Source organism: Ambystoma mexicanum, chromosome 5p, assembly GCF_040938575.1.
Source record: "Ambystoma mexicanum isolate Mex_15411 chromosome 5p, UKY_AmexF1_1, whole genome shotgun sequence".
Taxonomy (NCBI): Eukaryota; Metazoa; Chordata; class Amphibia; order Caudata; family Ambystomatidae; genus Ambystoma; species Ambystoma mexicanum.
The window spans coordinates 71,270,789-71,298,700 of NC_090930.1; the positions used below are offsets into that span (position 1 = coordinate 71,270,789).

General features: G+C 47.0%; 1 protein-coding gene across 2 annotated transcripts in view; it reads left to right on the forward strand.

Annotated features, from left to right (window-relative positions):
- LOC138480740 (phosphatidylinositol 3,4,5-trisphosphate 5-phosphatase 2-like) overlaps nucleotides 1-27,912 on the forward strand; it is a 767,550-nt gene that overhangs the window by 689,086 nt on the left and 50,552 nt on the right. For both annotated transcript variants that reach the window (XM_069612470.1, XM_069612471.1), the window contains one exon: nucleotides 3,013-3,715. In XM_069612470.1, the coding sequence (XP_069468571.1) occupies nucleotides 3,013-3,715 (703 nt within the window). The remainder of the gene's footprint in view (nucleotides 1-3,012; nucleotides 3,716-27,912) is intronic.

Sequence of the window (27,912 nt, forward strand, 5' to 3'; positions counted from 1 at the left end):
GTACCCAGAAGTGTTCCATACTTACTACTGTCTCCTGAAGGGCACCCAGAAGGACCCTCTGGATGCAAACCCTCACAATGTACCCAGAAGAACCTCATACCCACTATCTCTTGCAGTGCACCCAGAAGTGTTCGATACTACCACTGACTCCTGAAAGGCACGCAGAAGGGCCCCATGCATGCAAACTCTCACTGTGTACCCAAAAGAACCCCATACTCGCCATCTTTTGCAGTGCACCCAGAAGTATTCCATATTTACTACTGGCTCCTGAAGGGCACCCAGAAGGTCCCCCAGTATTTACTACTGTCTCACAGTGTACCCAGAAGAACCCTATACTCGCCATCTGCTTCAGTGCACCCAGAAGTGTACTATCCTTACTACTGTCTTCTGAAGGGCAACCAGAAGGACCCCATGCATGCAAACTCTCACAGTGTACCAAGAGAACCCTATACTCACCATCTCTTGGAGTGTACACAGCGGTGTGCATGCTTACTAACATCTTCTGAAGTGCACCCAGAAGGGCTCAATGCATGCTAACTCTCACAGTGTACCCACAAGAACCCCATACTCACCCTCTCTTGCAGTTCACTCAAAAGTTTTCCATACTTACTACTGTCTCATGAAGGGCACCCAGAAGGTCCCCATGCATGCAAACTCTCGTGTACCCAAAAGAACCCCATACCCACCATCTCTTACAGTGAACCCAGAAGTGTTTCATACTTACTACTGTCTCCTGAAAGGCACCCAGAAGGACCCTGTGCATGCAAACTCTCCCCATGTACCCAGAAGAACCCCATACCTGCCATCTTTTGAAGTGCACCCAGAAGTATTCCATATTTACTACTGGCTCCTGAAGGGCACCCAGAAGGTCCCCCAGTATTTACTACTGTCTCACAGTGTACCCAAAAGAACCCTATACTCGCCATCTGCTTCAGTGCACCCAGAAGTGTACTATCCTTACTACTGTCTTCTGAAGGGCACCCAGAAGGTCCCCATGCATGCAAACTCTCACAGTGTACCAAGAGAACCCTATACTCACCATCTCTTGGAGTGTACACAGCGGTGTGCATGCTTACTAACATCTTCTGAAGTGCACCCAGAAGGGCTCAATGCATGCTAACTCTCACAGTGTACCCACAAGAACCCCATACGCACCATCTCTTGCAGTGCACTCAAAAGTGTTCCATACTTACTACTGTCTCATGAAGGGCACTCAGAAGGTCCCCATGCATGCAAACTCTTGTGTACCCAAAAGAACCCCACACCCGCCATCTCTTACAGTGAACCCATAAGTGTTTCATACTTACTACTGTCTCCTGAAGGGCACCCAGAAGGACCCTGTGCATGCAAACTCTCCCCATGTACCCAGAAGAACCCCATACCCGCCATCCCTTGCAGTGAACCCATAAGTGTTTCATACTTACTACTGTCTCCTGAAGGGCACCCAGAAGGGCTCAATGCATGCTAACTCTCACAGGGTACCCAGAAGAACCCCATACCTGCCATCTCCTGCAGTGCACCCAGAGGTGTTCCATACTTACTACTGTCTAGTGAAGAGCACTCAGAAGGTCCCCATGCATGCAAACTCTCACAGTGTACCCAGAAGAACCCTATACTCACCATCTCTTGGAGTGTACACAGAGGTGTGCATGCTTACTAACATCTTCTGAAGTGCACCCAGAAGGGCTCAATGCATGCTAACTCTCACAGTGTACCCAGAAGAACCCCATACCCGCCATCCCTTGCAGTGCACCCAGAAGTGTACTATCCTTACTACTGTCTTCTGAAGGGCACCCAGAAGGTCCCCATGCATGCAAACTCTCACAGTGTACCAAGAGAACCCTATACTCACCATCTCTTGGAGTGTACACAGCGGTGTGCTTACTAACCTCTTCTGAAGTGCACCCAGAAGGACTCAATGCATGCTAACTCTAACAAGGTACCCAGAAAAACCCTATACTCGCCCTCTCTTGCAGTGCACCCAGAAGGACACCACACTTGATGTTTTCTGAAGTGCAGCAAGAAGGACGCCATGCCCCACAGTGTACCCAGAAGAAACCAAGACTTGCCATCTCTCTGTGTACCCATTAGAATCTCAGACTCATTCATTCTCTGTGTAGCCAGAAGATACACTTTGAACACTTCCCTAAGTATTCCCTCCACCTCACAATATGTACTTGGAGGAAACCCTTGTTAGCAACCCCCTAGAGTGTACCCAGAACCCCATGCACACCATCACTCGAAACATACCCAGAAAGACTAAGTGTCTCCCAACCTGTACCCAGGAGACCCCCATATTCACACAAATGGCGCCCAGACAATTGCTATTGTGGCCATCTCTCAAAGGAACCCCATATTTAACATGTCTCACAGTGTACCCAGAACAGCCCTATACTAACCACCAGTAAACCTTTTCCCAGAAGTGCACTATGGACTGCGATGTTCAAGCTCCCATAGGATTACATATAGGGCTGTCTAAGTGCACACATCAGAAAGGAAGTCAGATTGTAAGTATTAAAGGTAGTGACGTTCCATTTATGCTCGAAGCTAATAGCCCACTGTAACAAAGTGCCTTCCTTAGGTTGCAGGCAAGTTCCAGTAGCTTGATTGCATATTCTTAAGCTGCATCAGGTTAGCTCAGCTGGAACAGTTACTAGGAACAGACACTGGCTCCCATCACCCAGGCAGGGGCTCTCCAAATACCTGGGCTTGGAACCCTCACCACACGCGTTCCCTCACTCACACCATGACATTCCACTCGGCATCACATGCTTCTCCATACACTTCCAAGCACATCATTACACCCACATAACTCTACACTGAGCTGTCAGGCAAGCTGTCCGCAGCCCGGCCAATGGAGCATTGGCTCTCCGGTCTAAAATCAAAGCTTGGGAATTCGCTAGCACCCGTCTGTGTACTGTGAAGTTGTATGGTGGAGACTCTGAGCCGGAGCTGGTGGCTTTGCAAAGTGCTATATTCTCTATTAAAACAAAATTCTTCTCTGTGTTTCAGGAGTCGGCCATTGAGTCTCCTCAACGTCTCCAGCAGTTTCACAAACCCGGCTTATTTCATCTTTGAAGGAGTCCCAAACCAGAGGACCCCCTCCTCTGGCCGAGCAGAGGCACCCTTCAGCCCCGGCATCGCTAAATCATCAAAGGAACTCATTATGCAGCGTACGCCATGGAACAGTCCACCTTCGAGAAGCGCCAGCTATGGTCCTGAGGTGCCACATGGCGGTGGCATGCAAACACGGACACGGCCAGAAGACGGCCTTCCCAGGAGTCCGCACTGCTGTTTGCCAAGGGGCGTTGTTTCTCATGTCCAGCTCAGCAGCCAGCGCAAACCCTGTAGACAGAAAAGACCCCAATCAGCTATCATCCTGGGAAGCAACCAGCCTGGAAGATATGAAAGGGACTTCTCCCAGGGCCCTCAAGCTTGGAAGAAGCCGGAGCCTTACAGTAAGGAGCACCCATTATCGCCCCAATCCCATGACTGCAGCGATGACAGGTCCCTCACTGCTCTGCACATGGCCAAATGTCTCAGTGAACTAGACTCCCAGATGAGTTCCAGGGACTTGACTACCTTGGAACTGAAACCGGGATCCTTGAAGAACCAGCTACGACACACCCGCAGTGCTCTGGTGGGCTTGCGGGTGGCCCGGCTTGAGGGGCGCAGACTTCAGCACGAAGCTCAAAGCCATGTCCCAAGAAGACAGGTACAGTATATTTCTGCAGAGTCTGTGTTATGTTGTAATGTAGGTCACAATCCATAAGTAGACAGACCAGCTGTCGAGCCACATAGGTTAGTCCAGAAAGGCTTTATTGTACATATATAAATTTGTATAGGTTCCAGTTACTTGCAGTATGTACGTCATAGGATCAGGTAGACATTACAGGAACAGACCCACTGGCCATCCTCTCACTCCCAGCTCAGGCCCACAACTGACAGTCATAGAGCATTCACACACCAGTCACTCAACATTCTCCTGAGCTGTCTATCATGCATGCATCCACATTCCATCAGCATGCATTCCTGGCCAGGGAACAAGACTGACTTACATTACAACATCTCCCTTCCATAACCAGCCACACCACAGGACAGGTGCAGTATATTTCTGCAGAGTCTGTGTTATGTTGTAATGTAGGTCACAATCCATAAATACACAGACCAGCTGTCGAGCCACATAGGTTAGTCCAGAAAGGCTTTATTGTACATATATACATTTGTATAGGTTCCAGTTACTTGCAGTATGTACGTCATAGGATCAGGTAGACATTACAGGAACAGACCCACTGGCCATCCTCTCACTCCCAGCTCAGGCCCACAACTGACAGTCATAGAGCATTCACACACCAGTCACTCAACATTCTCCTGAGCTGTCTATCATGCATGCATCCACATTCCATCAGCATGCATTCCTGGCCAGGGAACAAGACTGACTTACATTACAACATCTCCCTTCCATAACCAGCCACACCACAGGACAGGTACAGTATATTTCAGCAGAAGCCGCAGAACATTAGAGTTTGGAATCAGAAATATTACCCTTCCTCTGTGTGACTTCCTATGCAGATTGACAAGCAGTGGTGGTCGCATGCGTGAGTGCAATGCACCCATGCATTGCCCTGATTGGCAGTATCATTCTTACTGGCATTCGATGACGCATGGGATCATAGTTCCCAACACGATTCATTCCAACCTGTAGGTGCTTATCCAGTCCTGTTTTTTCTTTGCATTCTGGGACTTGAAGTTCTGCTTTTCCCATTATGAAACTCAAACTACAAGTCCCAGAATGCTGGCTGCTATGAATGACTGCATCAATGAGGGATTTGATTACATCCCGATCCTGCACCTCTCCATGCAGTGATGTGCTGCAATGACATGTTGGTGTGTCATAATACATAGGATCACGTGGCATGTGTCTTGAGTTGATATATCATGTATTAGCAATAGAAGAGTATGTTATTCTTTCATATGCCAAATCCCATTAACTATCCCTTTAACAATTACAAAAATGAGAGGACGAAATCCTCCTTGCTGTTCGTATTTTTAAAGGAATATGGTATATAGTGCCTAAAGGGCATTGAAGGTCGTGGAAATGTAGGTGTGTGGTCGGATTCATAACAAGCATTGGCACTGCCAATAGTTTTGGCGTTTATAGATGTTATTTGCATTTTGCATGTATAGGCACCAGGGTGCAAGGAGGAGGGTGCACAGTTTCAATGGAGGTTGCGATAAGGGGCGTGGGTGAGCAAGGGAATGAGAAGGAAGGAGACTAGAGCAAGGAGGAAATGATTGAGAGAGAGTGCTATCGATGATGAGCAAGAGGATGAGAAGCTGGCGAAATGGGGGATCAAGGACTGAGTGGAAATGTCCTCTACCGCTTTCCAATTCTCTCAAAGCACCAGGTTCTAATAACTGGAGCCTGTGGCTGTTTCCAGAGATCTACATGTAATACCCCTCTGTGTACATGTGGGATAAGGCAGTCATTGTGTTTGAGCATGGTTTATTTATTTATCCGAGGCTTTTAAAGCTTGGGAAATGTGCCCTGCTGAGTCTTCGGATGTCATGCCGTTTGCAAGAAGGATTCCCTGGCGTCCAGGAAGCCGATGGCAACTTCTCCGCCATTAGAATGTCCCACCTTGATCTTTTACTTCCTGTTGTGTCGCTCTAGTCTTTCTGCCTACCTATCCCCTGCTTCCGTATTTAACCACACCTCCTTGTTTGGTTCAGCGCGTTGCAACTTTGTGCCTTAACGCTCCGTATCCCATGCTGTGCCTTGCTTACAGCTTTGCCTAGTTTTCACTGCCTTACCGGTCCCAGTCCGGTGGCGTTTCTCCCTTCCCCGCGTTATATTTTTTGTCTTTTCAGCCCGCGGTTGGAAGTTCCTTTCCCTTATTTTTTGCCTTTGCTTCCGTCTGTATTCTTCTGCTTATTCCATTTCCTCCTGCTAGTCTCTCCCCTTTCTTTCGGCTCCTCGGCCCCTCCCTCTCCTGCTCGCTTCCTGCACTCCGACCCATTCTCGAGTTTTCCACCTCTTACCTTTTTATTCCCTTTTCTTTCTTGATTTCCTTCTGTCTTCTTTTTTCACCAGCTTATTAGCCGTCCTTCTTACGATCTGGGTTTCCTTCCCTTTGGAATCCCGATCTGCCCGTGTTCCACATACACCGCATTGAGCTCCTCTCATCACGTGATCCTTTTTGCGGTCACAAGATCCAACGCTTACCTAGAGCTATGATACACCTGGAGTCAGCTCTTACCTGGAATCAACACTTACCTGGAATCAGCCCTTGTCTGGAACTACAGCTAATCTGCAACAAGACTCAACACTCTAGAGAGGTTTCCTTAAGTACTCGCTTTTTTCCTCTCTTCGTGGCTTCTTCAGGGGAGGGGTCCCTTGCATTCCTGTTCTATCAGGGAGACAGGGTGGCTTCTAACTGCAGAAGGCCTTTTCTCTTCACTAAAAAGAAAACATCAAGGAGAAAGGGGCAAGGACACGAGTCATCTACAGAAGTTTCAGGTGAGGAGGAATGGGTGCAAAATAAAGACAGTTCTAGTTCCGAGGAACCCTGTGATGAGTTTCACAATCTTGACATCGGACTAGCAAAGATCTGCTGTGCCCTCATTAATGGGCCATGGTGCTTCCTTTTGCTTTCTGACCCGTTAATGAAGTAAGCTTGTGTACCCACTTTTTTCGGGGCACTTTTTCGGCGGAGTGCGATATCTGTGTTTTGAGAATGCCCGTTACAAGAGCGAATGAATTGAAAGCAACATCTGGGCATTAATTCTCAGGGGGTGAAGAAGGTTAGTGGGAAGAAAAAATGTAACGCTGTGATACTAAATATGACTCATGGATTGTATGGTGGCCTATCAATGTCACCAATCGCTAAGGAGGCTCGATTGTCTGAGATACTGGCTACCAGTGAGAGAAGGGGACAGCGCCTTTGGGACAGGAGAGACAGCTTCCCAACTGATGATAAAGAATTCGATCAATCTATGGCCTCCCCAATGCCATGTGTGAAGGTCTTGAGTAACCTGGAAAAGCGGGTTATCGCCCTGGGGGAGCACACTGACGTTTTGGGAGACACAGCTAAGGTTAACCAAGATGGAGACATTGTGAATTGAATGACCTCCCTGGCAGTTTCAGATTTTCCCCAAGCAAAAAGATGGACAATCTTATTCCAGAGGGTTTGCCCCAATCATCGAAGGATGGAGGGGGAACAAACTGTGCAACTTTAGCCTGAGCAATGGTGACATGTCTCGAAAGGATAGCTCAGGGGCAACGTGCTCGCCTTGGAAGCAAGACGACACGGAGCACCACAGGTTCGATCCCCGGGTCCGCGTTAAGAAACCTCTGGGTATTAAGCGCGTTATAAATAACCTATAATATCATGTCAAAGTGAATACTATCGGAAGATACTGCAGTGTAGAAACTTTGCAGACTTTTGTGCCTGGGTTGACATTATTGAAAAATCTGCCTTTCCGTTTTTCTGGTCAAGGTGGATAATTATTCTCAGACTATTTCGATAAGTTCTGTCAGATAGATCTTGCTTCGAATGATCGCGTTTCAGTGGAGAAAAGTTCTACCAAAATACATGAAATCTGACCTGTTCCCAACACCCTACACTTACTCCCTCTTAGGCAGCTGTAGAGCTTACGTGCCACCGCGCAGCCGGTTGCAAAAGAAAATCCTATGGTTCCAAGGAGCTGGGCATTGGCAAAATGCATAGGCCCAGGACTGAGGATACGTCCCTAAGAGAATTTGCTTTGGATAAAAGAAACTCTGTTACTGCTGATGTGGAGAAGCCAACAGGGAAAGAGCCTAAGGGAGCGTTAGTGATGGCCTGGCTGCGCCAGAAAACAGGCCAGGGGTTGTTAGTTCTTCTGGCTTTAAGGTCCTTCGGCGGATAGAACGGAACAGTTGGTGCACCCAGGAACATAGAGAATGTGTGTTGGCACGGTGTGGCGGCAGCAGCCTCCCTCACTTTCTAAGCATTTGTGCAGATTGTCATCAGCGTTCGTCTGGGATTGATGGTCATTGTGCTGTAGCGTCTTCATTATGGTAGAACTGACAGCCCGTCCTGCATTTCTTGTTTTGACTTCAACATGTGCTGTTAGTCACAAGTATTTTCTTTTTTCTTGTTCTTTGCTAATTTTTCTTTTATGCTCCGCATCTGTTTGAGAGGCTTTTTTTGTGTGATCTTTTTTGTTTGTTTTTGTATTTGCCTGAGTTATATGTTTTCATGTGTGTTATTCTTTTGTTTGCGCCTTTATGCCTACGAGTCTGTCTTCTGGTGCTATATAAATTAAATAATATTAATAATGTATCCATTGCCATTACATATACCAGACCGTTCAATGTGGCCAGATCAGATGCTCTCAATCATGTACTCATCATGCTCTCAATCATGTATCCGCCATGCTGCCAATCATGTTCTCAACATGCTATCAATCAAGGCCCTGTTTGCCCCTCTGCATCCAGTCTTCTTCAGCCAGGTGGCGCGGGCAGGAGCCCCCACCTTCCACAGGCCAGGATCAGCTCATCAGAGCTGCAGCACCGTGCTACGAGGCACGTAGAGGATTGCTGTGCACCCAGGCCCCCACGAGCCCCTACCAGCACCTTTGTGCTGCCCCCCCCTCCCAGAGGAACTTTTCACCTCCCCACTGGCCACCCCTCACCCAGAAGCGGCCCGGGTTGCGTTCCAGCAACACGCCGAATTTGAAAAAAAAAAAAAAAAAGAAAAAAATCAAAACAAAATGTCGGGCGCGATGCGGCGCCAGAGCGAGGCTCGGCATCCTGGTTGCTAAGCAACCGTGCTTCTTAGCACTCAACATCCGCCGGCAGGCGGAAGAGCCGGCCACACGCAAAGGCCACTCTAAGGCCCTGTTTGCCCCTCTGCATCCAGTCTTCTTCAGCCAGGTGGCGCGGGCAGGAGCCCCCACCTTCCACAGGCCAGGATCAGCTCATCAGAGCTGCAGCACCGTGCTACGAGGCACGTAGAGGATTGCTGTGCACCCAGGCCCCCACGAGCCCCTACCAGCACCTTTGTGCTGCCCCCCCTCCCAGAGGAACTTTTCACCTCCCCACTGGCCACCCCTCACCCAGAAGCGGCCCGGGTTGCGTTCCAGCAACACGCCGAATTTGAAAAAAAAAAAAAAGAAAAAAATCAAAACAAAATGTCGGGCGCGATGCGGCGCCAGAGCGAGGCTCGGCATCCTGGTTGCTAAGCAACCGTGCTTCTTAGCACTCAACATCCGCCGGCAGGCGGAAGAGCCGGCCACACGCAAAGGCCACTCTAAGGCCCTGTTTGCCCCTGTTCGCCGCTAACGGCGCGTGGCGAGTCCCCCTACTATTCACTCACGAACCTCTGATGCCCAATGACAATACATGGGCTTACATTGGGGAACGCAGCGGCTGAGCAGGAGCTCACGACACGGCAGAAGCAGCGGACTTGGCTTGGAAACCCTCCGGGAACAAATACCTGGTAAGCGCGGCCACATTGCGCTACTTTTAACTCTGTTTCTGTGTTGGTCTGCCAGCCTCGATTTTGCTTCATTTGGTATAAAGGCACACAAGTGCTCCGAGTTGCCCCATAAAGGCCTAGGCAACGTGCACATGCATGCCCCTCAGCCTCTGTATCACTCTCATGCTCATTGCCTTACTCTGCACCTACCTTGCCACCCTCTTACCCTCCACATCCAGCCACGTACTCAAATACTTTGACGCACTCCAGCCAACATACAACCCTATTGTATATGAGTTGTGTTGTGCCCTATGATCGCCCCTGACCTCATTTGAACTGTGTTGTGCCCTATGATCGCCCCTGACCTCATTTGAACTGTGTTGTGCCCTAATGGTCGCCCCAGACCACATTTGAACTGTGTTGTGCCCTAATGGTCGCCCCTGACCTCATTTGAACTGTGTTGTGCCCTAATGGTCGCCCCAGACCACATTTGAACTGTGTTGTGCCTTATGGTCGCCCAGACCACATTAGAACTGTGTTGTGCCCTATGGTCGCCCCTGTCCACATTCGAACTGTGTTGTGCCTTATGGTCGCCCCCAGTCTTTATTTGAACTGTGCTGTGCCCTATGGTCGCCCAGACTACATTGCCTGTCCCTGACTGCATTCAACCTGTCTCTGATTGCATTTAGCCTACATATGATTGCTCCGTCTAGCCTAGAGGTACCCGACTCTTGCAAACCAACAGCCTAAAACCAGGCCACAATGATACTAACTTTTATTTACCTGTCAGCCCTTTGGACCACAATGCCTAAAGTAAACCACTATCCGAGGCCCACACTACAGGGCATACCGCCTGTAGATGAAGGACTCTTAACTCCCCCCCTAGAGCCCAGCCATCTACTTTCACACTCACTTATTGCCCACCAATCACTAACACACCTTCCCTGTGACATCGCAAATAGAAACGCAAAACTACGCTCAAGACTACCTAAAATTCACGAACCATTAGCTAGACTCAATACCTCCTGCAATAGAAGTAACGCTAACATCCGAAACACTCCTCCTGTAAAAACAAAAACTGACCTCCATCGCAACAACCGCCTAAATAAGCAGCCCAACACTAACAATAGCATACCAAAAAAGAAAAGCAATGCCACCCAGCCCACAGTAAAGCCGAACATCCAACTGAAGTGCGCCCTTATTAATGCCAGGTCACTGATAGCACACGCTACCGAAGTTGCGGATCTCATTCAAATGGGAGACTATGACATCTTCGCCATAACAGAAACTTGGCTGCACCAAGCTGCAGGACCTGCCCTGGTGCTTGCCTTGCCCCATAATTACACCATACTTAGAGAAGACAGAGTCAACTCTCGAGGAGGTGGCCTAGCTATTATTGCTAAAAATAATCTCTCCCTAAAAATTGATTCAAGCTCAACAACCAACTCCTGCGAATCATTAACTGCTAAACTCCTCGCATCTCCCTCTCAAACTATTACTATTCACCTTATCTATAGACCACCTGGCCCTATTGGCACGTTCGAGGAGGACATTTCCACAATCCTCTCAAACAACCTAAAAACTTCATCCCAAGCTATCCTTCTGGGTGACCTAAACCTAGGCTACAATGACCCTAAAGACCGGCAAGCAACTAATATCACTAATGTCATCTCAGAACTAGGCTTCTCCCAAAAAATCCTACAACCCACACACGAAAAAGGCCGCATACTTGACTGGGTTGCTGACTATAACTGCAATACAACGATTGTCGATATCACCTCACAAATCTGGACTGATCATGCACTGATAACTTTCCTCCTAAATGTTAACTTGGCCCTACCTATTGAAAATGCGCTGGCTCCCCCCTTGCCAACCAGAAACAAAAAACTTATAACTACAGAAAAACTGCTACCACTCATCCTCCCTAGATTAAACTCTCTACCTGACTCATTGGACACCTCATCACTAGTAAATGAATTCAACTCTTCTATGGCTACAGCTCTAGATACTATTGCCCCACTGAAACTGAGAAAGAGCAAGCCCAGAGCCCACCTAAACACCTGGTTTACTCCTCACCTTAAATCTCTAAGACTTGAAAAATGTAAATGCGAATCTGCTTGGCGACTAACCCCAACAGAGACAAATAAAATTACACTCATCAATGCCTCCAAGATCTACAAAAATGAAATAAAGAAAGCAAAAAGAGATAACTTCAACAACAGAATACTGCAGGCCAAATCTGGAACGAAAGAACTATTCCTTATACTAAAGGAACTAGAAAACCCCATTCCTGTCCAAGATAATTGTGACAAAAATAAAATATGGTGCTCGAACATCCAAAAAGCACTAAATGACAAAATTGCCACACTCCAAACAAAAATTGAGATAAAAAAACAGAATATTCCACCCTCAACTAACCCAAGAGGCAAACCACCAATCAGCACTAAACTTGACTATAAATTTAACTTCTCGAAAGTAACTATACTCGAAACTGAAAAGATAATACTTTCACTTAAGCCATCCAATTGCCGAGGCGACCTATGCCCAGCCCAACTAATAAAGGACGCGGCCAGAGACCTCTCCCCATTCATTTCTAAGCTTATTAATGCCTCCTTTGCTTCAGGCACCATACCAGATAACCTCAAGCAATCCTGGGTCCTCCCCCTCCTAAAAAAACAAACACTGGACCCATCCATCCCGACTAACTACAGGCCTATCACAACGGTACCCTTCCTATTAAAAATCCTAGACAGGGTAGCCTACCTACAGATCCAAAAACATTTGGAGTTGCACCACCTCTTAGGCACAAGACAATCAGGCTTCAGACCCCAGCACGGAACTGAAACCGCGCTCATCGATCTTAAAACTCAGGTTGATGAGCTGAGAGACTCTGGAAAGATGGCCCTACTCCTCTTACTGGACCTCTCTGCAGCCTTCGACCTGGTGGATCATGATGTGCTCTGCACCCACCTTGAAACAGCTGCCCATTTCTCCACACATGCCATCGCATGGATTAAATCATTCCTAACCGGTAGAACTATGAGAGTCTTCTCTACTTCTGCTGCTGCTGACCCTGTATCCATCACATGTGGAGTCCCACAAGGTTCTTGTGTCTCCCCCACTATGTACAACGTCTTCACGAAGCCCTTGTTCGATGATCTAGATGATCTGGGTGTTACCTACACTAACTATGCGGATGACACTCAGATTCTCATACCACTTTCAGGGGATTATGAACAAGATTTGGCCTTGGTGAACAAGACTTATCTCATCATTCAGGCATGGATGGCCACCCACGGGCTATGCCTGAATGATGACAAAACTGAACTTATCATACTGGGGAACAAACAAAACATCAATAGTTTAAAAGAAGAATACTCCTCCTTCGTCATAGACGGCAATATTATCAAGGTTGCAAAAGAAGTAAAAACATTAGGGTTTTACCTTGATTCCCACCTCTCCCTAACCAAACAGGTGAGCGCAATGGCATCCAGTACCGCATATACCTGCAAGCTGATTAGAGCCGCAAAACCATACCTATCCACTGCCAACTGCCTAACCCTTGCTCGAGCATTAGTGCTGTCGAAATTGGACTATTGCAACGCACTATACTTAGGGGCCAATAAACATACGTTGCAAAAAATTCAAACACTTCAGAACAATGCTCTTAGAGCTGCCTTAGGAATTCCAAGAAGGGAGCATATTTCAGAAGCTAGAAGACAATCCAACTGGCTCTCCACAGTGGACAAAATCAAACTCAAGACAGCTTCTCTAACTTTCAAAAGTATCAACCATCTAGCACCCAAATACCTAGCCGCTAGATTCAACAGAAAAATCTCCACCAGACCCACCAGAGAAGCATACTCCAACCAGTTAGTGATCCCCCCATTTAAACTAAGTACGGCCGGAGGAAACAGCTTCCCGGTCAAAGCTGCCCAGCTTTGGAACTCCCTCCCGCCCGGCCTGAGATCTACCCAATCCTACGCCCTCTTCAGATCTAACTGCATCAACTGGATCAAAGAAAATGACCGATAGTCCCGCCCTACACCAATATAACTACTGTCCTACAGTCGTACTATGTACATAATTAAATACTCTCTATCTTCCTACTGCATATTTCCTGTATATACTATGCTATATGTCTATATTATGCACAATGTATATTCTCCCTATTGTCCTGCATTATGTAATTTCTACTATGTATAACTACCATCTGTAAGCATGCGTAACCTGTAAAGTTTAAAGTATCCTTGAACAACGCGGCCGGTTACCCTCGGGTTTGGTGCGCGCTATAAATAATAAACAAACAAACAAACAATTATCTTTATATAATTCTCTAAATCATGAATACATCATGCTTGCAATCATGTATCCATCATGCTCTCAATAATGTACCCATCAGACTCTCAATCATGTATCCATCATGCTGCCAATCATGAAACAATCATGCTCTCAATCATGTATCCATCATGCTCTCAATCATGAAACAATCATGCTCTCAATCATGTATCCATCATGCTCTCAATCATGTACCCATCAGGCTCTCAATCATGTATCCATCATGCTGACAATCATGAAACAATCATGCTCTCAATCATGTATCCATCATGCTCTCAATCATGAAACAATCATGCTCTCAATCATGTATCCATCATGCTCTCAATCATGTACCCATCAGGCTCTCAATCATGTATCCATCATGCTGACAATCATGAAACAATCATGCTCTCAATCATATATCCATCATGCTGACAAACATGAAACAATCATGCTCTCAATCATATATCCATCATGCTCTCACTCATGAAACAATCATGCTCTCCATCATGTATCCACCATGCTCTCAATCATGTACCCATCAGGCTCTCAATCATGTATCTATCATGCTCTCAATCATGAAACAATTATGCTCTCAATCAGGTATCCATCAGGCTCTCAATCATGTATCCATCATGCTGACAATCATGAAACAATCATGCTCTCAATCATATATCCATCATGCTCTCAATCATGTACGCATCAGGCTCTCAATCATGTATCCATCATGCTGCCAATCATGAAACAATCATGCTCTCAATCATGTATCCATCATGCTCTCAATCATGAAACAATCATGTTCTCAATCATATATCCATCATGCTCTCAATCATGAAACAATCATGCTCTCCATCGTGTATCCATCATGCTCTCAATTATGAATCAATCATACTCTCAATCATGTATCCAGCATGCTCTCAATCATGTACCCATCAAGCTCTCCATCATGTATCCATCATGCTCTCAATAATGTATCCATCATGCTCTCAATCATGAAACAATCATGCTCTCAATCATGTATCCATCATGTTCTCAATCATGTACGCATCAGGCTCTCAATCATGTATTCATCATGCTGCCAATCATGAAACAATCATGCTCTCAATCATGTATCCATCATGCTCGCAATCATGAAACAATCATGTTCTCAATCATGTATCCATCATGCTCTCAATCATGAAACAATCATGCTCTCAATCATGTATCCATCATGCTCTCAATCATGTACCCATCAGGCTCTCAATCATGTATCTATCATGCTCTTAATCATGAAACAATTATGCTCTCAATCAGGTATCCATCATGCTCTCAATCATGAAACAATCATGCTCTCAATCATGTATCCATCATGCTCTCAATCATGTACCCATCATGCTCTCAATCATGTATCCATCATGATCTCAATAATGTATCCATCATGATCTCAATCATATATCCATCATGATCTCAATCATGTATCCATCATGATCTCAATATTGTATCCATCATGATCAGCATCATCTATCCGTCAGGATCTCAATCATGCATCTATCATGCTCTCATTCATGTACCTATCACTCTCAATCATGTATCCATCATGCTGCCAATCATGAAACAATCATGCTCTCAAACATGTATCCATCATGCTCTCAATCATTTACCCATCATGCTCTCAATCATGTATCCGTCAGGATCTCAATCATGCATCTATCATGCTCTCATTCATGTACCTATCACTCTCAATCATGTACCTATCATAGGGATTCAGCAGCCAGGCCCGGTTTTACTGCAGGAGCATCGTCTATGTTCGGTTCCCACTGGCAATGCCCACATTCTTTACATGTAACATCTGTTTGGGGATCAGGGGTGTAGCCCGCTCAGCTTTATCTTTGAAATTACGGATCATAGATTGATTAGTACAAGTGTTACTGCACAGTTTTAATTTATTGTGGATGACGGTGTTGACTTGGTGCGATTTCATTTCTGTTCCAAAATGATCGAAAATGCCCCTTTGGAAGACGCCCCCACCCTGTTGTCCCTAGGTTACAATGTGTTTCAATCACTGGGTGCAGGTACTGTTACTGTGCGAGCAGTTCATACATCTGCTTCTCAGGGTGATCCCCTGAGAATCAATGTGAAAGTTGCAGACACTGACACTCTCGCTCCGTGTGTAATTTCTCGGCTAAATTCGACAATAGGAATGCCAGCTAGCATAAGGCACCCATAGTAAGTGCACTGCATGGGTGGGGCAAGTGTTACCATGTGGGAATTGAGACACATTAGTAACTCTTGCCTCATGGAATACAATTGGTTATTCACCCAAAATCCATTCTGCCGTCATAGTCTTGAGATTGTGGTCGATCGCCGTGGTGGTGGTATGGCCTTTGTCATTACACAATCCTCTCTTCTGTGTAATAGCAAATGGATCAGGGCGATGTTGGATAGACCTACAACCACTTGAATTATCCCAGTACAAAATACTTCTTTTATTTCATTTAATTTATATATCAAAACATCTTTTATTAAAACTTTTCATGCAGTGTAAATATTTGAAATTGATATGGACACAAACATAAAGTGTTAAACATTACATGTGCTCTTTGTTTTCTAGTTTTTTGCGGCTAATCATCCCTAATTGTTGCCCTTCCTACTAGACAAAGGATGGCTTGATTTTCGGCCCTTGTCACTTGTCTTGTTGTGCAGTGTATATATATTTACACAGCTGTTATCTAAATATGTAGACACAGATGCGTTTCGGCCTCACAAGTTAATAAAGTGCTCTCACTCCCACAGCCTTCATCAGGACAGAAGTCACTATTTGCGTATTCCACATGTGGTTTCCTGTGCTTCACAAAATCTACTGTTATGTATTGCTGAGTTTTGTTTTCCACTGTATCTTGGTCTTCTTCGGCTTAATAGTTCTGTGTTCCGTTATCTATTGTTGACTAGCATCGCGGCTCTGGGGTTCTTGATTCAGCTTTCTTCATCAATTTTTGCCTCTTCTCTCTTCGAAATATCGGAAAAACATGCTAGTCAAACCAAATAAGGGGAGGTACATCCTGCTTGTGGGAAGGACAAGGCACCCTTTGATTTGCAAGATTAGGATCCCTACCAACATCTTGATTTTGCAATGGTAAACCCAGCGCTCTTATCCCCTTTTTCTCTAAAGTGAGGAAGACCGGCGCAGTTGGTAAAAGAACTCCTAATCCCTCCAACCCCCAATCAGGAGAAACTTAAACTTCTCCTCTTTGACAGGGCGGTTGTAAGTTGTCGTTATTGCCTGTACTTACAGTCGGAGGGTCACATTCTATATCAGAATGAATTGTCAGGATGCTTAGGTTTAATAAATGCTTATCTGTTTGAGTTGGTTTTAGGAAGTGGTTAATAGCATTTCGAGCAACTATAGTTTTTGGGGGGGATTTTGGCCGCAGCTTTCTCGCTCTCCGCTTAGGCAAGGTGTCATCCAACACAGAAGACGGCTCCAAAGGAACCATAGGGGGTATTGCCACCGAGATTGTGCTCAAATTAAGGACCGCAGATGGTTGCTCTGCATTGTTATAAAAGAGACAAGTCTTTAATTTACGCAGGATTTTATGCAAACCTTTATTTTGCTGCTTCGGTATCTTTTTTGATATTCTTAGACTTTTTTGCCTTTTTCATACGTGAAGCAGCTAATGCCTATAGCGGGTTGGCGCCACTGGGTATAGCAGATGTTGGAGGCTCGAAGGCCTCCCACACTGAGGCCCGTTCCCCAAAGTGTTTCAGCAGCTCTTCTAGCCAAACTAATCCAGTTCTTCTAGGTTAGACAAGGGGTCATTAGAATTACTCACACTGCTCCAGAATCATTTCTGAGCGATTATGCAGATTACTTAGATTAGGGATCAAGGTTTCAATCCTAAAAGTCGAGCAGTCCACATGGCCCGCATTATAGGAGGCCAACGTGTTCAATTTCGTGCTCGTAATCACGAGAACATAGCCCTCCAAAAATGCTAATTCAGAAACCATTGTGGACAAGAGGTATTTTTGCTCCTTAAAATGTTCCTGTATGATTTCATACATTTTCACCAAGGAGGTTAGGGTGAAGTTTAAAGTATGACATGTCCACCCAGGCACGCTTATAACGTCCCCCGAGATCGGGCAATGGTTATCGGGGGCCATTGGGTGGGGTAGGACAATAAGACAAAGCTGAGAGCTCACATAACTTTGAAGAATCTAAAGCCAATAGAAAAGTGGAATGATATGATATGATAGGTTATTTATAACGCGCTTAATACCCAGAGGTTTCTAAGCACGGACCCGGGGATCAAACCTGTGCCGCTCCGTGTCGTCTTGCTTCCAAGGAGAGCACGTTGCCACTGAGCTATCCTCCTGGGAAAGACTGAGAAATGAGAAAGACTAGAGGCCGGAGGGTCCTGTTCAATGCCAGATGGGTGCGGCCCCAGATCTTGTTGCCCCGTTGGTAATTCCTCGCCAAGAATATCTGCCCCAGTAACTAATATATCACGAAGCGACTTATCGCTGATTCCTTGCACATGTGCTTGTGGAAGATCCGGCACAAGCTTAGAAGAGCTTGCTATGGATCCTGGGGACAAGTGATAGGAGGCCCTCCCAGCTCCATGGGCTCGCAGGGGCAATAGCATCGACGTTTGGATCACTTTGGAGGCCAAAGGTGCGGCCGGCAAGTTGTTCATCGTTGCCATTGCTGTACTACGCAAGACGTATGAGTCAATTCATAGCACTAACAGTACTCACAGTTGTAGTATGCACAAGACTTCAAGCTCCAAGCTACCCTAGCTGTTGTGTTCATCCGCCGACTGCCCCTGACTGCTCCAGCATACTTTCCACCTCACTCCGTGTGGCGCTCCATGTAGGAGGTCGTCCTTCTGCGCAGAGCGTGTTGTGCACCAATGGGTCCTCTGACAACACCAGGTACCACAAAAAGGTTCCACTGCCTCCACACTGTCGCTGACTGCTCCAGCACACTCTGCACCTCACTCTATGCGGTGCTCCAAGTTGCACACCAATGAGTCCTCTGGCAACACTAGATACTGCAAAAAGATTCCACTGCCTCCATACTGCCGTTGACTGCTCCAGCACACTCTGCACCTACCTCCGTGTGGCGCTCCATGTAGGAGGGTGTCCCTATATGCAGAGTGTGTTGCACACCAATGAGTCCTCTGGAAACACCAGGTACCGCAAAAAGGTTCCACTGCCTCCACACTGCCTCTGACTGCTCCAGCACACTCTGCACCTCTCTCCGTGCAGCGCTCCACGCAGGAGGGTGTCCTTATATGCAGAGTGTGTTGCACACCAATGAGTCCTCTGGTAACACCAGGTACCGCAAAAAGGTTCCACTGCCTCCACACTGCCTCTGACTGCTCCAGCACACTCTGCACCTCTCTCATCCATTTTATAAAAACAAAGTGCAGAAACACAAGCTCTCAAGTTGTCCTGAGTGAGTATTGAGATGGTTGAAATGTTCTGATATTGTAGCCAGTGGCCTTCTCCCTATGAATGCAGGTCTACGCGGACTACCAGAATGGAATGTTGTGTGAGCCTGAAATCCAGGACTGACTAAGCATCTAACACTTCACGTGGGCCAGCTGAGATGCCCTTATCCTCTCTTCTGGGACACAGGCGAGCTGGCGTCTCCTGCTCGTAGCCCTTGTTTGAAACAGACATGCATCGTAGTGTTACGCATGAAATGATTGGAAGTTGAAATCCCAACAGTCCGTTGCGGAACCCAGCTGGCGGCTTCCAGTTTAAGAAAACGTGTGTTCTTTTTTAGGGAGGTTTTATTTATTTATTTTAATTCTTAGTAACGCGCCAACTCGCCCGGAGGCCTCAGGGCGTTGATAGCAAGATGAACATAACAGCTTGATGTTTCTGCACCTGTCAGCCATCTGCTTGACCAACTGCTCAATGTTCAGAGCAGACAAAAACTCACCGAAAAGATGTATTCATGGTATGTTAAGGGGTGCAATGGGCATTTCTAGTGCACCTGTTACCACCTTCGGGCAGTGCTTTAAGTGGGATAAGAAATCGAGAGATGGGCTGTGTTGCAATAATTGGGGGCGGGGCCTAAACCGTCTCCCGCACAGCCTCAAATCCCAAGTAGCTATTAAAGCTTTAAAAGAGGCGTGGCCTACGTAATTAAAGGAGTGGGCTAACAGGGCCAATCGAGTTTATATATGTGCAATGAGAGGGTAAACATTCTTGTTTGAAAGATGCATTTAAATATGGTGAAATGGTTAATGTGTGTACACATTTTTACCAAGATATATATATTCAAATATGAAACAGAACATCAAATCAAAGGGGGTCAGTGCACCATGCAATCCCACAGTACTTCTGCAAGAAATCCATTATTCCTACAGACTAATTAAAGGCATTCTAATGAGAATATTTGAATGCAATTTATGGCAAAAATCAAACAATACGGTCCCTTAATATTTCCCTTTGCTGTTTGAGAAGTACCTAATCTCACAATTCTTTCACTGATGTTGTGATTCTAAGCATGACTGAAGGTGACATCTACTGGCAAAGAGCAGTATTGCCACTCATAATTGTAAAGACATTTGGCAAGGGAGGTCAGTTTGGAGAGCCCTTTTCAATATTTGGAGACTACTATGGCTTAGCCCTGGCTAGCCCTGTCCCACTTAAAGCCCTGACTTAGGAGTCTCTGCGCACCGTGGCTTGCCTGAGTGGATTCTGTGTATTGCACCCACACCTGGGTTTCCAGACTTGGCATTGTGGTGTGAAGATGCGCGTTGGGCTGAAAGGGAGGTGGAATAAGCAGGCGCTGGATAAGATAAGACGGCGAGGCGGTTCGCAAGTGGCTTTCTTTAAGCTTTGGTGCATGTGGGCCACATGGAGTGGTGGATGGTTCAAATGCTAATCGCTTTGCAAGTGGATTGTAGTTGCAGGTGGAGCTCCAGATGTAATGCAGCTGTCGAGTGTAATTTGGAGCCAGGTTGGATTGGATGTGCTTAAACTTTCCTTGTCCACCCACCAGGCAGGGCCCTGCCCCTACCTGCCCCTCCCCCGGCCTAATTGTTAGGTGTGGGCGGGCACCTCTGGCCCACATGTGGTCGCCACATCTGGGTGTCAGAGTGATTTTTAATTATCCATCGGAGTATATCCGCATTTCCAATCACATGTTCACATCACTGTGCACTCTGTGTTCCTAATTTAGGGATTCATAAGCACCGCTCCAGGCTGCCAGTAGATGGCAGCACAACACTACCACACCAGCTCAAAGCCCCATCTCTTTCAGGAACAACGTAAAATCTATCAGCATTGTGTTTGTGTTGCGGTTGCCATTCCTTCATTGAACCAACGAAAGAAGGCCATAGAGAGCCTACAGTGGGAGTTCATGTCTTGGTCTGTTTAAATGGTTCTTGCAGCTCTCCAATTAAACAATGTGTGGGGGGTTTCCGGCCAGAGAGGGTACCACAGGAGTCCGAGATATGAGGCAGAAGGTTCTTTCTACAAAATACGAAATCCAGCTGTGGAGCCTCAGAGGTGCTCCTAAAATGGCCGCCTGCCAGATGTGTGAGGTTGGGATAAAAAAACAGAAGGATTCCTTCTGCCCCGGCCCAAAATACCAGCTTCCATTTGTAATTGCAGTGGAGACATGCACTCGCCTAATTTTATTTTCTATGTTATGACCTTGAACTGCACCCTATTTTACACCATTGTGGGAGGGAGGTGCCTGCAAAGGATAAAGATCTCCCCCCAAAACTCTGCATGGAGAAGCAGCTCACCCTCAGAGAATTAGAGGAAGACGAGCAGAGGGATCAGGAAGGAGAGTATTTAGGAAGAGAGCGTTGACGATAGAGCGGGCCCTGACCCCTTGTGCACAATGCAAAGGGTCTTGAACTCAATCATTGCAGCCACGGGGAGCCAGTGAAGGCATTTCATTGCCGGAGAGATGTGGTCCTTGGGCACGAGGCCAAGGATAGGTCTCGTGGTTCTGTTCTGGATGAGTTGAAGAGGACGGGGGGTAGAAGAGGGAAGGTTGAGAAGGACTTGAAAACAGAAGGATTCCTCCTGCTCTGCCCCAAAATACTGGCTTCCATTTCTTATTGCTGTGGAGACATGCACTCGCCTGATTTCATTTTCTATGTTATGACATTGAACTGCACCCTATTTTTACACCATTGTGTGAGGGAGGTGGGATGGGACCCATCTGCTGTTGCCTGATGTTATCACTATCTCTTTATTTTTATTTTTTTAATTGTGATTGGTTTACAAAACAAACCTGGCCCTATCTCTTTAAAATGTTCTCCATAAGGGGACACGGGTGCAGCCTTTCGTGGTGGGTGTCTCCGACCAACTCCACTTGCTTTCATTCATGCTGCACTGGAAACAGCTGAGATAAACTCTTTTCAGTCCTGGCTATTTGGCGGTGCTTAAGCCAACACTACTACATTGGTGAACAGATAGAAGAGAGAAGAGATGTGAAGAGGGGCACACCCCATGTGCGTGTTGCTTTTTTGTAACCACACATTCACTGCCATTCCTACCCAACCACTAGCTGCCCTTCCCTGCCCAAAACACATCCTCCTGGAGTTAGCTCTATCAAGCACCAACATCAAACTAAGTGCTGTATATGGCATGCCAGTGTTATTTTAAATTAATCTTCTGAGAGTTAATGGCTTGATTACAGTTGTAAATGTGCTACTGGTGTAATAAAAATTTCTTAACTGAGTATGCCTCAGTCACCTAATTTATAAGGCATATGTGTGTCCTTGCATCTGTTGCTTGCACTGTAGTCCTGTTATAATCAAGCACTGGCAAAGCTAGCAGTTTTGATGTCTGCATAGGTATTTGGCGGACACTGACAACATTTGCCCAGGTCTCATACCATTTTCCAGATGTTTTCACTTTATTGCGGGAAGTACCATTATGGCAGAGCTTGGAAAATGCATCTCCCATTCACACACAAAAGCCCAAACTGTTGGTTTTGGCAATGCGTGTTAACAGAAGACAGCAGCTCGGATTACCCTGCAGCTGTGACCCTGATGGGCGGTTAGGAGTTAACATGGCCATGGGCTTTCAATAGTTGTGAAAGCCAAGACAACATCCACAAGCTGCGTGTCCCTCTTCACATCCCACCTCCCAATATGTACTCCAGTACCAAAAGACCACACATTACAATTAATACAATAAAATAATAATTATAATGGTTTTAATACCGGGGACCTGTTTCCAAGCGCGAGCCCGGAATTCGAACCTGAGTTGCAATGCGTTGTTGTGCTTCCAAGACAAACGCATTGCCCCTGAGCTATCCTCCCAGCAAGAGAAAGAGTGCCAGATTCCACTATGCCAGCGAGAGCAAGAGTGCCAGATTCCATTATGCCAGTGAGAGCAAGAGTGCCAGATTCCACTATGCCAGTGAGAGCAAGAGTGCCACATTTAATTATGCCAGCGAGAGCAAGAGTGCCAGATTCCACTATGCCAGCGAGAGAAAGAATGCCAGATTCCACTATGCCAGCGAGAGAAAGAATGCCAGATTCCACTATGCCAGCGGAGGCAAGAGTGCCAGATTCCATTATGCCAGCGAGAGAAAGAGTGCCAGATTTCACTATGCCAGTGAGAGCAAGAGTGCCACATTTAATTATGCCCGTGAGAGCAAGAGTGCCAGATTCCACTATGCCAGCGAGAGCAAGAGTGCCAGATTCCACTATGCCAGTTAGAGCAGGAGTGCCATATTCCACTATGCTAGCGAGAGCAAGAGTGCCAGATTCCATTATGCCAGCGAAAGAAAGAGTGCCAGATTCCACTATGCAAGTGAGAGCAAGAGTGCCACATTTAATTATGCCTGTGAGAGCAAGAGTGCCAGATTCCACTATGCCAGCGAGAGCAAGAATGCCAGATTCCACTATGCCAGTTAGAGCAGGAGTGCCATATTCCACTATGCTAGCGAGAGCAAGAGTGCCAGATTCCACTATGCCAGTTAGAGCAGGAGTGCCATATTCCACTATGCTAGCGAGAGCAAGAGTGCCAGATTCCACTATGCCAGTTAGAGCAGGAGTGCCATATTCCACTATGCTAGCGATAGCAAGAGAGCTAGATTCCACTATGTCTGCAAGAGAAAGAGGGCCAGATTCCACAATGCCAATGAGAGCAAGATTGCCAGATTCCATTCCGCCAGATAGGATGGCAGTGTCAAATCCCGCTATGGCCAGTTGGTACAATAAGAGCTGCCTCCATTATGCTAGTTTAGCACAGCAGTACCAGATACCATTATGGCCAGCAGCCAAAGGAAGTCTGGACAAAGACCCTTATGTCAAGTCACAAATGTCATCATTCCCATATAGCCCAGTGAGGACTACTTTCATTAAGCTCAGCTTTGACAATTATGTCAAAATTCAGGCCTGGTTCCATTAGGCCCAGTATGCATAGTTATGCTGGATACTATTCATCCCAATGCAGGACCGTTGCCCTGCTACATTTCCCCCATAAGATCAGATACCTTTGATCCCAGTTTGCAAAATGTGGCATGTTTCATTAGGTCCCTTATGCGCGCTTACTTCATATACCATTATTCCCAGTTAGCAGAGTGAAGTCTAGTTTCGAAAGGTATTACCAGTAAGCGGAGTCAAGCACCCTACCATTATTCCCAGTTCGCACTGTGAGGCCTGGTTTAGTTAGGCCCAGTAAGAGCAGTGAGGCCTGGTTTGGTTAGGCCCAGTAAGAGCAGTGAGGCCTGGTTTGGTTAGGCTCAGTAAGAGCAGTGAGGCCTGGTTTGGTTAGGCTCAGTAAGAGTAGTGAGGCCCAGTTTGGTTAGGCCCAGTAAGAGCAGTGAGGCTCAGTAAGAGCAGTGAGGCCTGGTTTGGTTAGGCTCAGTAAGAGTAGTGAGGCCTAGTTTGGTTAGGCCAAGTAAGAGCAGTGAGGCCTGGTTTGGTTAGGCTCAGTAAGAGCAGTGAGGCCTAGTTTGGTTAGGCTCAGTAAGAGCAGTGAGACCTGGGTTGGTTAGGCCCAGTAAGAGCAGTGAGGCCTAGTTTGGTTAAGCCCAGTAAGAGCAGTGAGGCCTAGTTTTGTTAAGCCCAGTAAGAGCAGTGAGGCCTAGTTTGGTTAAGCCCAGTAAGAGCAGTGAGGCCTAGTTTGGTTAAGCCCAGTAAGAGCAGTGAGGCCTAGTTTGGTTAGGCCCAGTAAGAGCAGTGAGGCCTAGTTTGGTTAGGCCCATTAAGAGCAGTGAGGCCTAGTTTGGTTAAGCCCAGTAAGAGCAGTGAGGCCTAGTTTGGTTGGGCCCAGTAAGAGCAGTGAGGCCTAGTTTGGTTAGGCCCAGTAAGAGAAGTGAGGCCTGGCTTGGTTAGGCCCAGTAAGAGCAGTGAGGCCTGGTTTGGTTAGGCCCAGTAAGAGCAGTGAGGCCTGGATTGATTAGGCCCAGTAAGAGCAGTGGGGCCTAGTTTGGTTAGGCTCAGTAAGAGCAGTGAGGCCTCGTTTGGTTAAGCCCAGTAAGAGCAGTGACGCCTAGTTTGGTTAAGCCCAGTAAGAGCAGTGAGGCCTAGTTTGGTTAGGCCCAGTAAGAGCACTGAGTCCTGGTTTGGTTAGGCCCAGTAAGAGCAGTGAGGCCTAGTTTGGTTAGGCCCAGTATGAGCAGTGAGGCCTGGTTTGGTTAGGCCCAGTAAGAGCAGTGAGGCCTCGTTTGGTTAGGCCCAGTAAGAGCAGTGAGGCCTGGTTTGGTTAGGCCCAGTAAGAGCAGTGAGGCCTGGTTTGGTTAGGCCCAGTAAGAGCAGTGAGGCCTAGTTTGGTTAGGCCCAGTAAGAGCAGTGAGGCCTAGTTTGGTTAGGCCCAGTAAGCGCAGTGAGGCCATAGGCTGGTATTACCATCAAGCAGAGCCAAGCCACATACCACTATCACCAGTAAGCACAGTGAGTCCTAATTTCATTATTCCCAGTAAGAACACTGAGTCGTAATTCCAGTAGACCCAGTAGACGCAATGAGGCCAGGGGCCGGTATTTCCATCAAGCTGAGTGAAGCCACATACCACTATCCCCAGTAAGCGCAGTGAGTCCCAATTCCTTTATTCCCAGTAAGAGCAGCAAGTCCTAATTTGGTTAGGCCCAGTAAGAGCAGTGAGGCCTGGTTTGGTTAGGCCCAGTAAGAGCAGTGAGGCCTGGTTTGGTTAGGCTCAGTAAGAGCAGTGAGGCCTGGTTTGGTTAGGCTCAGTAAGAGTAGTGAGGCCCAGTTTGGTTAGGCCCAGTAAGAGCAGTGAGGCTCAGTAAGAGCAGTGAGGCCTGGTTTGGTTAGGCTCAGTAAGAGTAGTGAGGCCTAGTTTGGTTAGGCCCAGTAAGAGCAGTGAGGCCTGGTTTGGTTAGGCTCAGTAAGAGCAGTGAGGCCTAGTTTGGTTAGGCTCAGTAAGAGCAGTGAGACCTGGGTTGGTTAGGCCCAGTAAGAGCAGTGAGGCCTAGTTTGGTTAAGCCCAGTAAGAGCAGTGAGGCCTAGTTTTGTTAAGCCCAATAAGAGCAGTGAGGCCTAGTTTTGTTAAGCCCAGTAAGAGCAGTGAGGCCTAGTTTGGTTAAGCCCAGTAAGAGCAGTGAGGCCTAGTTTGGTTAGGCCTAATAAGAGCAGTGAGGCCTAGTTTGGTTAGGCCCAGTAATAGCAGTGAGGCCTAGTTTGGTTAAGCCCAGTAAGAGCAGTGAGGCATGGTTCGGTTAGGCTCAGTAAGAGCAGTGAGTCCTAGTTTGGTTAGGCCCAGTAAGAGCAGTGAGGCATGGTTTGGATAGGTCCAGTAAGAGCAGTGAGGCCTGGTTTGGTGAGGCCCAGTAAGAGCAGTGAGGCCTGGTTTGGATAGGTTCAGTAAGAGCAGTGAGGCCTGGTTTGGTGAGGCTCAGTAAGAGCAGTGAGGCCTGGTTTGGTTAGGTTCAGTAAGAGCAGTGAGGCTAGTTTGGTTAAGCCCAGTAAGAGCAGTGAGGCCTGGTTTGGTTAGGCCCAGTAAGAGCAGTGAGGCCTACTTTGGTTAAGCCCAGTAAGAGCAGTGAGGCCTAGTTTGGTTAGGCCCAGTAAGAGCAGTGAGGCCTAGTTTGGTTAGGCTCAGTAAGAGCAGTGAGGCCTGGTTTGGTTAGGTTCAGTAAGAGCAGTGAGGCCTAGTTTGGTTAAGCCCAGTAAGAGCAGTGAGGCCTGGTTTGGTTAGGCCCAGTAAGAGCAGTGAGGCCTACTTTGGTTAAGCCCAGTAAGAGCAGTGAGGCCTAGTTTGGTTAGGCCCAGTAAGAGCAGTGAGGCCTAGTTTGGTTAGGCCCAGTAAGAGCAGTGAGGCCTGGTTTGGTTAGGTTCAGTAAGAGCAGTGAGGCCTAGTTTGGTTAAGCCCAGTAAGAGCAGTGAGGCCTGGTTTGGTTAGGCCCAGTAAGAGCAGTGAGGCCTACTTTGGTTAAGCCCAGTAAGAGCAGTGAGGCCTAGTTTGGTTAGGCCCAGTAAGAGCAGTGAGGCCTAGTTTGGTTAGGCTCAGTAAGAGCAGTGAGGCCTAGTTTGGTTAAGCCCAGTAAGAGCAGCGAAGCCTAGTTTGGTTAGGCCCAGTAAGAGCAGTGAAGCCTAGTTTGGTTAGGCCCAGTAAGAGCAGCGAGGCCTAGTTTGGTTAGGCCCAGTAAGAGCAGCGAGGTCTAGTTTGGTTAGGCCCAGTAAGAGCAGCGAAGCCTATTTTGGTTAGGCCCAGTAAGAGCAGTGAGGCCTGGTTTGGGTAGGCCCAGTAAGAGCAGTGAGGCCTAGATTGGTTAGGCCCAGTAAGAGCAGTGAGGCCAGAGGCCGTATTACCATCAAGCAGAGCCAAGCCACATACCACTATCCCCCAGTAAGCGCAGCAGCACGAAAGACCTTTTGTCAAACAATACATTCCCCGCAAAACATGGATCACTGTAAAATATCTTCCACTATGAGACTAGGTATGGGGTCATGAACCAACAAGAAGATCAATTTCTGCAGCACTTTAATGGAAGATTCTCACCAAGACTCTCATTGGGACTCAAACTCAGCATTTCAAGCATATTTCTCTCAAGCAAATTGATCAATAAGACTTGCAATAACACAGAGCAATAATAGCGCCTGACATGATTAGCAAGAATAACTATCAGGCATGATTAGGAATAAGGGTTGCCAAGCAACATTAATAATACTGGCCAGCAGGCAAGTGATCAGCAATGACAGCAGG